This window comes from Ahaetulla prasina, chromosome 3 (assembly GCF_028640845.1).
Source record: "Ahaetulla prasina isolate Xishuangbanna chromosome 3, ASM2864084v1, whole genome shotgun sequence".
Classification (NCBI taxonomy): Eukaryota; Metazoa; Chordata; class Lepidosauria; order Squamata; family Colubridae; genus Ahaetulla; species Ahaetulla prasina.
The window spans coordinates 114192477-114203593 of NC_080541.1; the positions used below are offsets into that span (position 1 = coordinate 114192477).

General features: G+C 42.4%; 1 protein-coding gene across 2 annotated transcripts in view; it reads left to right on the top strand.

Annotated features, from left to right (window-relative positions):
• The window catches only part of LOC131194853 (uncharacterized), a 268449-nt gene extending 258044 nt beyond the window's left edge, over positions 1-10405 (top strand). For both annotated transcript variants that reach the window (XR_009154334.1, XM_058176386.1), the window contains exon 2: positions 7249-10405. Coding sequence is in view for 1 of the 2 variants with exons in the window: in XM_058176386.1 (XP_058032369.1) it covers positions 7394-8722 (1329 nt within the window). In the remaining variant the exon portion in view is untranslated. The remainder of the gene's footprint in view (positions 1-7248) is intronic.
• Positions 10406-11117: the final 712 nt, after the last annotated feature.

The following is an 11117-nucleotide window of genomic DNA, read 5'->3' on the forward strand; positions in this document are numbered from 1 at the left end:
TTTTGGATCTCAGAACTCTGGGTTCAGCCTGACCCAACTCCAGGGCCGCAACAGCGGCAGCCGCCTCCGCCCCATGGTCTATAACCTCCCCTTCTTCAATTCCTGGGTCATCTGATTCCAGGAGGGCTTTGTGTTCCTCCACGTAGGCCGTAGCCTGCGCAATTGTACTAATTTTTTTCGTAATGCCCTCCCGGAAAATCATCAATCCCTCTGGCATCAGCCATCTGAAGCCCACTCCCTTCTGGTACAATTTGCTTGACAAAAAGTAATATTTCTTTCTCATTTCACGTACCTGTCTGGGAATCTGCCTCAGAATGGCTATCTCCCTGCCCCTGTAAATCAGTGCCCCACTCCTATGTTTTCTAAGAATTTCATCTCGTCTCTCTTCTCACAAATTTGACATGAACCTCTCTGGGAACTGCATGCGTGCGTGCATATTGTGAATTAACTCTATAAACTCGATCCACATCCCAATTCATGAAATCAACACCTCTCCCAAGAAATTCTCCCAACAATTTAGTCACAACATCTCTCAAATCTTCTTGGTCCACTTCTTCCAAATTTTGAAACCTAAGGAAATAAGACATTTTATCCATCTGTAGTCCAAGCACAGCATTGCCTGTCGTCTCCTCTCTTTTCTGCACTGCCCGCATCTCACCCTCCAAACCTTCCACTTTCTGCTTGTTTTCTGCTGAGACTTGTTGAGTATCCTTTAAATCCTTTTGGATAGTCACAATTTCTACTCTTATTTCCGTTTGGCCTCTTTGCAAATCATCCAATTTCTTGTCCATATTAGATAACTTTTCCAAAATTCTCTCCATCTCTCCAGCAGTTGGTCTCTGACCTTTTGCCATTGAAAAAAAAAAATACAAAATCCTCAGGCAGGCACAGTATCCTTGTAATTTCCTCCGGATCCACCAGGGGGCACTCACAGGAGCAACGAGTCCAGAGTACAGTTAGTCAACCAGGAAGCCGAAGGGAAGTGATGTCATCAAGATTCTCATAGTGAAGGCGGAAGCTGGACTCCACCACTGTTCCCCAGAGGGAGGGGGGGCCTCAAACCCTCCCTCCTAAATTTCTCCATCACCTCTTCTCTCCAGAGCTCCACAAAACCGGTAATCTTCTTATTTTAAGTTCTCCTCTCTCCAGAATGACTCGTGCTCCTTCCAACCGCAGGGGAGAAAAACCCCCCCGCACTCCGGAGCACTCCACTCGCGTTTACCGATATCCCCTTCCCTTCTCCATTCCTCAATTCTTCTCCGTTCCCTGTTCACCACCAGGCTGCTGCAGTTATAAATCCAATGCCCCGGTGTCACCGGGCACAGCGGCCCAGGCAACGACCAAAATAATGGCCGCGGCCTGTGGCCTCCAAACCCCGCCGAGCCTAGGACGCGCCAGCATCGGTCCCCACAGTCCTGTATGTCGGCTGGGAGACCCCTGGCGAGCCGTCCGTGCGGCAGGTGTCCTTTTCGGAACACCTGGCCCCTGAGGGCCTCGGCGGCGGCCGGATTCGGGCGCTGGAGGCAGGAGAAGCCTTCCAGACGACCGTTGCCGCTGGACACCGGAAGTCGTCTCCAAACATCCCTCCTTTCCAGCCACCGCTGCCTGTTGGCCCGATTCCCCCATGCAATTCTCAGAGCCGCGTTTCAGCCAGTTCCCCTGCAATGTGCAGTGGGGAACTGGGATCCATTTTGGATTTGGGAAGGGGATCGCAGCGCTGCTGCCTGAAAATGATTTCCTTCCTGTTGCACATTGCAGAGCCATGCGCACTTGTTCTCTTTCTCAGCAGACTCACCTTCTCTTTACTCCTAGCCAGATCCACTGCCTGAAATGCGATGCACTTTTTTTGCCCCTGCACACCCCATTTTTGGAATTGGGAAGGGGATTGCGGGTCTGCCACCCAAAAATGTTTTCCTTTGGAATCGGGAAGGAAAGCTGTCTTTGGAATCTATCCTGATTCCAAAGGAAAGCATTTTCGGGCAGCAGACTCGTGATTTCCTTCCCAATTCCAAAAATGGGGTGTGCCGAGGCAAAAAAAGTGCATCATGTTTCAGGCAGTGGATCTGGCCAGGAGGAAAGAGAAGATGAGTCTGCTGAGAAGGAGGACGAGGGTGCAATGTGTAATGGGAAGGAAAGCATTTACAGGCGGCAGCGCTGCGATCCCCTCCCCAAATCCAAAATGGTTCCCAGTTCCCCGCTGCACATTGCAGGAGAACTGACTGCCACCTGAAACACGGCTCTGAGAATTGCATGGGGGAATCCTGCCAACGGGCAGCGGTGGCTGGAAAGGATGGATGTTTTACTTTAGGGGCTCCTGCTTGGCTTGGCTCCTAGGCGTGGAGAGGGCTTAGGCGGTGGCGGTGGCTCACATTGCTGGGGAGTGAAGTCTTCACAACCATTGTCTGGTCTGCCCAGAGCTGCCCGCTGGGCGGCCAGAGGAGTGACCAGCTGTGAACCGTGGGGCCTGCCATGTTCACTAACGCCACCGGGCAGATTCACTAAAGCCACCAAGCAGATTCCCTCTCCCAGACTGTCCTGAAGAAGTGTGTTCCCCGACCCAGATCCCCGCTGCCTAGAACTGCCCAAAAATGTCCAAAGGATGGGGGCCAGTGGATGGGCGGACATTAGGACTGTAAATCGCACCCAGATTTTCACCCTCTTTTGGGGGGTAAAAAGGTGCGTCTTATACTCTGAAAAATATGGTAGAGAGTGAGACTAAAGAATAGGAGGTGGTATTTTAAACTTTCCACCTCTAGACTTCGCAGCGAAGAGGCTTTTAGTCATTAATAAAGAAGACATAGAAAAGTTTACTATTTTGCTACAAAAAATGTGGAAGAGGTAGAAAGAAGAGACTAAGGTTTTATTTAGCTCTGTAGTCCCCTTTTTATTAAAATCAGAAAACTTTTGATTGTAAAAAAGAAAAGCTTTCAGCTTTAAATTTAAATCAAGAAGTGACAGGATTAAAATAGAGGAAATTGAATAAGAGCGCCATCTACTAGTACTGGCTGGCAGATAAAGTATTTAAAGAGATAAAGGACTTCTGAATAGACATGACCTTGAGTTGTGGAGTACAGAAAATTATTACAGTAAATGAAACAACAATCTTCTGACACCTGCAATTTGTTTAGTCTGGACGGCTGGAGCAGAGAGTGGAAGAGCTATGACTGAAAAATCAGTAGCTCTCTGGCTTTAAAGGTAAAGGTTCCCCTTGCACATACGTGCTAGTCGTTACCGACTCTAGGGTTTAGCTGATAATAAATGTAAACAGTCTGGAACTGGAAACATTTTGACTAGAACATCTTTGGACTCCCCCCTTCTTTTGTTTTTTCCTGCTTTCCTTCAAGACTTTTAAAACTTAGAAGTTAGGAACCTATAAAGACTTGCCAAATTGAACTGGATTATAAATTATATTGATGGAATTTAATTAATTTTTGATATTACAATTGTAGAAGGAGAAGAAAAAAAGAAATTAAAATAGTTATACAAGAACTCATGGGACACTCTGTGAATGATTGTTGGTGTCATATGTGGGCCTAAGTGGATTACAAATAAACTTTGATAGCCTATTCACCAAAGAGGAAGAGAAGAAGGATCAAAGACGACTTGTGAGAGGCATTTTGGTTTGCCTTACAAAATTTGTGAAAGACATATTTTGGACCCTGTGGACTTTAGGAAACATAATATTCATATTTATATTTGATTTCTATATAATTTCTACACAATATTGTGGAAAAAAAGTAAAGAAGAAGGGTGAAAAATTATACTTAAAGGTACTCTTGAACTGAACATTATGGACTATTTGGACAGAAGTGTTAGTAAGATGGATAGAGGAATTTGGTAGTGAGAGTGTTACAAAAAGTTTACTGCAGTTGGGTGACAGCTGGGAGGGAATATTGGAATAATTGGGACTGTGTTGTGAAACTATTGCCTATTTTATGTATTAATATTGAAAGATGAAGAAAACTACTTTGAATCCCTCAGCAACACCATCTGCTGCCCCAAGTCTGGCAAGCTAGAGATCCTTGGATAATTATCTAGTGCAGAAAATGCAATGCAGACAGAAACAAAAGCAATGTTCCAATCAATACAGGAGTCAATGACCAAACTACACGAAAGAATACAAAAAATGGAAAAAAGTGGAAAACATCCAACAAATAATGATAAAGAATGAAGAAAGAATGAAAAAAGTAGAGGAAAAATCAGAACAAACAAAAAAAAAAGTGGTGGAAATGGACCAGAGATTAACTCAGGTGGACAAGAGCCTGGATGCCTTGATAATATCCCTGGAGACGGAAAAAGCTGAATTCTTTCTAAGATTTCAAAATATAGAAGAAGAGAAAGGGGAAACCTAGGTCTTGAACAGCTAGTAACTAATAATACAAGACTCAACAACTGCCTCAATCTCATCTTCTGTAACAACACAAACTCAATTTATGGACTACAAATAAGAGAACCCTTTTCCAACAGCGACCACAGCATGATAGACTTTTGTCTCAATATACAACCTTACATAAATCGTCATAATAATAGTATTCCAAACTACAATTTCAAAAAAGCCAACTATGACCTTATAAACAACAACCTCTCATCTCTTGACTGGCAAAATCTGTTCTCAACCTATATTATTGCTGAAGACAACTATAGAATTTTCCTACTTGAAGTCTATATAATCATTAAACTTTACCTACCACAAACCACCATCAAAATAAAAAAAAAACAAATTACCCATATCAATAAAAAAGCTGCAATCCAAAAAAAAATCCCTCTGGAGAAGAAACAAAAAGGGCTATGTAGCAAATTTCAAACACCGCTACAGAAATATATGCAACCAAATAAAAACTGAATGCACCAATTACCACACCAAGCAAGAAGACCTTCTGCGCACAAATTCCAATCGTGCTATTTATAATTTTGTGAACAACAAATTTAAAGACTCGAGTCCATCCCACCACTAAAAGAATCTAACGGCAAAGAATATAATGATGAAACAGTTAAAGCAAACCTCTTTAACACATTCTTTTGCTCAGTCTTTGTTAACAGTAGTGGCTCATACCCAACATTCCCCAATCGTACCAACAATAAGTATAACGATCGAACACATATAGACTTCACAGAAGATAATGTTGAAGAAGCTCTTCGCAAACTGAAACCATCCCTATCTATTGGACCTGATGGACTACGTGCATACTTCTTAAAAAAAACTTTCCACTAATATAGCAGAACCCCTAAGCATAATCTTTGAAAAAGCTTTCACGACCAGCTCCCTTCCCAAACTTTGGTCACTAGCCACGGTCATCCCAGTCTTCAAAAAAGGAGACCCCAGCCTAGTTGAAAATTACAGACCAATCTCTCTATGCTGCGTCACCTGCAAAGTAATGGAATCTATCATCAACCAATCCATTACCCTCCACCTAGAAACAAACAACCTACTCTCTAATAAACAATTTGGTTTCAGAAAAAAATTATCATGTAACTTACAACTTCTTCACTGCAAAAACATATGGACTACAAATTTTGATCAGGGCAAAGCAATAGATGCAATCTACATAGACTTCTGTAAAGCTTTTGATTCAGTAGTACATGATAAACTTTTCTTAAAACTAAAATCCTACAGCATCTCAGGGCCCTTCCACAATTGGATAACAGCTTTCCTGTCAAACAGACAAGAAGTGGTCAAAATTGGCAATGCTCTATCAAATCCTGTTCCTGTCAAAAGTGGCATTCCCCAAGGCAGCGTTCTTGGACCAGCACTCTTCATATTATACATTAATGATCTCTGTGACCATATTGCAAGTGATTGTGTTCTTTTTGCTGATGACATCAAATTATTTAACACCACCAACAATACAACTACCCTTCAAAAAGACCTTGACTTTGTATCTGAATGGTCTAAAACTTGGCAACTCCAAATCTCAACCAGCAAATGCTCAGTCTTACATATTGGAAAAAAGAACCTAAACACTAAGTACAAGCTTGATGGACATTACCTTACAGATGACCACCACCCTGTTAAAGACCTTGGAGTTTTTATATCAAATGATCTAAGTGCCAAAGCCCACTGCAATTACATCGCAAAAAAGACTTTAAGAGTTGTAAACCTAATCTTGCATAGCTTCTTCTCCAAAAACACTACACTACTAACCAGAGCATATAAAACATTTGCTAGACCAATTCTTGAATACAGCTCGACTGTCTGGAACCCATACTGCATTTCTGACATCAATACAATTGAACGTGTCCAGAAATATTTTACAAGAAGAATTCTCCACTCCTCTGAATACAACAAAATACCTTATGCCACCAGACTTGAAATCCTGGGTTTAGAAAATTTAGAACTTCGCCACCTTCGACATAATCTGAGTTTAACTCATAAAATCATCTATTACAATGTCCTTCCTGTCGAAGACTACTTCAGCTTCAATTGCAACAATACAGGAGCACACAATAGATTTAAGCTTAATGTTAACCGCTCCAATCTTGATTGCAGAAAATATGATTTCAGTAACAGAGTTGTTAATGCTTGGAATAAACTTCCTGACTCTGTGGTCTCTTCCCAAAATCCTCAAAGATTCAACCAAAAACTGTTTACTATTGACCTCACCCCATATCTAAGAGGTCTGTAAGGGGCATGCATAAGAGCACAAGCGTGCCTACCGTTCCTGTCCTATTGTTTCCTTTGTTATATCCAATTAATATTGTTATTACATACTCATACTTATATATATGCTTATATATTGTATAGTTATTACATAATTATGCTTATATATACTGTGTGACAAAATAAAATAAATAAATAAAAAAAAATGGCAGAGTTGTTGGCTGAAGTCTTGGAAGTGAGTAAGGAGGAGGCATTATCAGAGATGGATGAAGCCTATCAGGTCCATACAGGCTATGTAAGGTGTCAGGCCTGGAAACCATACTAGACTTTAGGGTTCCAGACGCTGCCACATTTTTCCCCTGAGGGGAAGAAGGGGGGTTGAGGGGTATGGTGACATTCTTCAAGCGGTCAAGGTTGGATGGTGTTCACATCTGCAGGAAGAGTGGCGAGAAGATATTTGAATGAACTGGGAGAACGTGGGACCATGTGACCAGCAAAGGGGTCAGGGGGGTGGGACTCTTGGGGTTTGTATAACTGGGAAAAGAATCCAGAAGTTCAGTTTTGGAATTTCACTCATCGTGTGCCAGTTTCCTCATGCTAGTAAAGAACTCTGAAAAACAATGGCTTCTGAGTTTTTTTATGCAGAAGAGGTTTTTCTGGAACCTTGACATTATTCCAAAACTCATAACTTTCTTTTGCTAATGGTACCCTCTCCTCCGCTCAGAGGGGGCCCGTTAGGGGGGTGCTGGGCCCCAGCCTTCACAACCTCCACAGCGGTGCAAAGACCCAGCGAAGATGGAAGGGCAGCAAGCTGAAAGCGTGGAAATAGCACAGAAGTTTGATTCTGAGAATTTAGTTGAAATCACCTACTTCCCATCGGAGGATATGACTCAAAAACCCGAAGTGGTAGAGCCTGCTTGTCAGCTTGGTGCATGGCCCAAAGACTCCGATTCATGGGTAAGCTGTCGTTCGGGAGAAAACATTTCCCTGGGGCGGAATGGAGAGCCCCCTCCCTCTTCTCAACCTCACTGGAGGACAGTAAAACCCGGTAAATCGGGAGAGTCACTGGATTGGGACCTGAGAAATCCCCTGAAATCCCAGTCCCTATTAGACCTCCCTGAAACTTTTGAGCGTTTGGAAGTGAGGCCTCGTATAAGCTCAGCTCACCCACCTCGAGAGCCTTTAGCTCAGCCTAAATTCACCTTCCCTCCCACCAGAGAGGGAGAAATTACTGAAGCTCAAAGCCGTTCCGATGAACGCAGGAGGACCTCCCTTCCCTCCTTCAGACGGCAGGGAGTTCAGGCAGCACCAGGGACTTGGGGGGAATCGCAACTCCCCCCTCCAATTGACTTTTCCCGCCAACAGAGGCCTACGCTGCCTCCTGCTGCTTCTATTCCTCCTGGTTGGGCATTTTATCCTGGACAAGGATGGATCCAATACCAACGGCAACCAGCCAGTTCAGCACCTTTCTTTCCTGGGGGCCCCAGGCTGATTTTTGCCTCGTCAGCTGAAGCATTTCAAGGACTTCCTTCTCAGCAGCCAGGGGGAATTCCACCCCCCTTTACAACTCAGCAACCAGCCACCCCACAAATCCCTCTTCAACCGCAAGCAGGCCAGCTAAACCCACCTGCACCCCCTCACCCAGCCCCTCCCCCTTTCAAACCAACCTTTGATGGGAATCCACACCACCTGGCTTACTTTCTCAGCAGAATTGAGGCTTACGTTGAACAATATAGACATCAATACCCATCAGAAAGAAGCCTAATCAACGCCATCTCGGATGGTATGAACGTGGGGCTAGCCTCAGAATGGATAGCTCAACTACACAATGAACGTGCACCAGAACTAAACGATGTTCACGGATTCATGGCACTGCTTCGCAACCGGTTTCAAAATGATGACCTAATTGCAGAATGTGAAACCACCTTAAAAACGATGAAGCAAGGTAACAAGCCTCTAAAACAATTTGTATGGGATTTCAGAAGGGTTGCTGGTAATCTTAGACATTGGCCAGATCGCGTCCTCCTCCACTTCTTCAAAGAGGCTATCGATCAAAACATCAGAAAAGCCTGCTCTACCAGAGGAATCCCAGAACAACTAATAACTGGTACAACGTGTCCATAGCTCTGGACAGAGAATTCAACCCCCTCCAAAGCCAATCACCAACTACAACTCCACAACGACCACCTACAAGACCCTCCCTCTTAAGACCAACCACACCCTCCACCTTTCAGCCTTCAACAATAATCAAATGCTACCGTTGTGGAAAACTAGGACATCAGGCGTCAGTTTGCCTAGCCCCAACACCCCCCCCACTTCCGTTTCTCTAACGGACTGGATGAATTTGTTGAAAAAAGGTTGGCAAAATACAAAAAAGGCCTTAGCTGTGACAGCTCGGAATTACAAAGCCCAAGCTGACAAACACCGTTCCCTTCAACCCCCTTTTCCCATTGGAGATAAAGTCTTTTTATCTACTAAGTATCTGAGGTTGAGAATACCCAGCAGAAAATTCGATCCAAAGTTTTTGGGTCCTTTCCCCATTGTAAAAATTATTAATCCTGTTACCGTCCAATTCAAGCTCCCTCGAATGTTGGGGAAAATACACCCGGTATTCCATACCAGCTTATTAAAACCTGCTAGACAGTCTGGTCTGAGACCTCAACCTGCCGCTCCCCCACCACCCTTGATAATCCAAGGTGAAACGCACTATGAAATCAAGAAAATCCTTGACTCTAGACTATACAGAGGTCAATTACAATATTTAGTCCACTGGAAGGGATATCCATTATCTGAATCTACTTGGGTCAAAAGTTGGAAAGTAAATGCGGACAATTTGATTAAGCAATTTCACGACACTTTCCCTGACAAACCTAAAAAACTTCTTGGAGAGGGGAGAGGGGGGTAGAAGGGAAGTGTGGACCAATGACACTCTTCTTTATTAACTCTTTGTTTTCTTTCGTAGGATATAGCTTCTTTTCCAAGGGGGGACGCCTGTCAGGCCTGGAAACCATACTAGACTTTAGGGTTCCAGACGCTGCCACATTTTTCCCCTGAAAAATTGAACTTAGATCTGATCTGTCTCCAGGAAGTACATATTAAAAAGGACCACCCTAAAATGGGGAAGCTATATGTCTCACTGGCAGAGCAGAAAAAAAGAGGGGTGCCCCTCTATATCAAAGAATCCAAAGAATCAAAACAATAATTAAAGATGCTTGGAGGGAAATACAACCAGAGAAAAAACAATATACTTTCTATTCAAATATGCATAAATCATGGTCGAGAATTGACATGACATGGATGTCACTGGAACTGCAAGAAGTAGATGTGGAGTCAAATACTTGGGCACACCATAACCCAATAAAAGTAAAGTGGAAAGGTCAAACAAGAAAATCAAGATGGACACTAAAACAGTCAATATTTTCTTTCATAAAGGAAATGGAATTCTTTTTCAAAGAAAATAAAAATGGAGAAATGTCCCTGCAAAATGTATGAGATACTGCCAAGGCATATTCCAGGGGGTTACTGATCTCTTATATAGGAAGGAAAAATAGGGAAAAGAAGGAGAGAGGAAAGGAACTAGAAGAAGAATATAAAATATTAGAATTGGAACTACAGAAAGACCCGCAAAAAAGAAATGGCAAAAATCAAATGGAACTAGTAAAACATAAATTAAATATCTTACAGAAAGAGGAACTGGCACAAAAAATTAAGGCAGCTAAACAAAATTTCTTTGAAAATGCAAACAAGCCAGGAGATGGTTGGCATTTAGACTCAAAAAAGAGAAAGAAACTGATACAAAAGTTTCAAGACGAGACAATTCGACATAAAATGAAGACAAGAAAAAAATAATAAAAGAATTTTATGAAAAATTATATAGTAAAGAAAACATATCAGAAGACAGAATTAAACAATATATGGAAGAAGTCAACCTACCAAAAGTACTGGATGAACTGAAAACAATGTTAAATAGAATAGAATAGAATTTTATTGGCCAAGTGTGATTGGACACACAAGGACTTTGTCTTGGTGCATATGCTCTCAGTGTACATAAAAGAAAAGATACCTTCATCAAGGTACAACACTTACAACACTTAATGATAGTCATAGGCTACAAATAAGCAATCAGGAAACAATATCAGTATAAATCGTAAGGATACAAGCAACAAAGTTACAGTCATAAGTGGAAGGAGATGGATAATGGGAATGATGAGAAGATTAATAATAGTGCAAATTTAGTAAGTAGTTTGACAGTGTTGAGGGAATTATTTGTTTAGCAGAGTGATGGCATTCGGGAAAAAACTGTTCTTGTGTCTAGTTGTTCTGGTGTGCAGTGTTCTATAGCGAATTACAATGATGGATTACAATGATAGAGTTAACAGAAGCAATCAAGAGGCAAAAAAAATAACAAGACAACCAGGACCAGATAGGCTACTGATAGAATTTTATAAACACTTACAAGAGATCTTAGGCCCATCCATGCTGGAAATCTACAATGAAGTATTGTTGGAAGCAAATATCC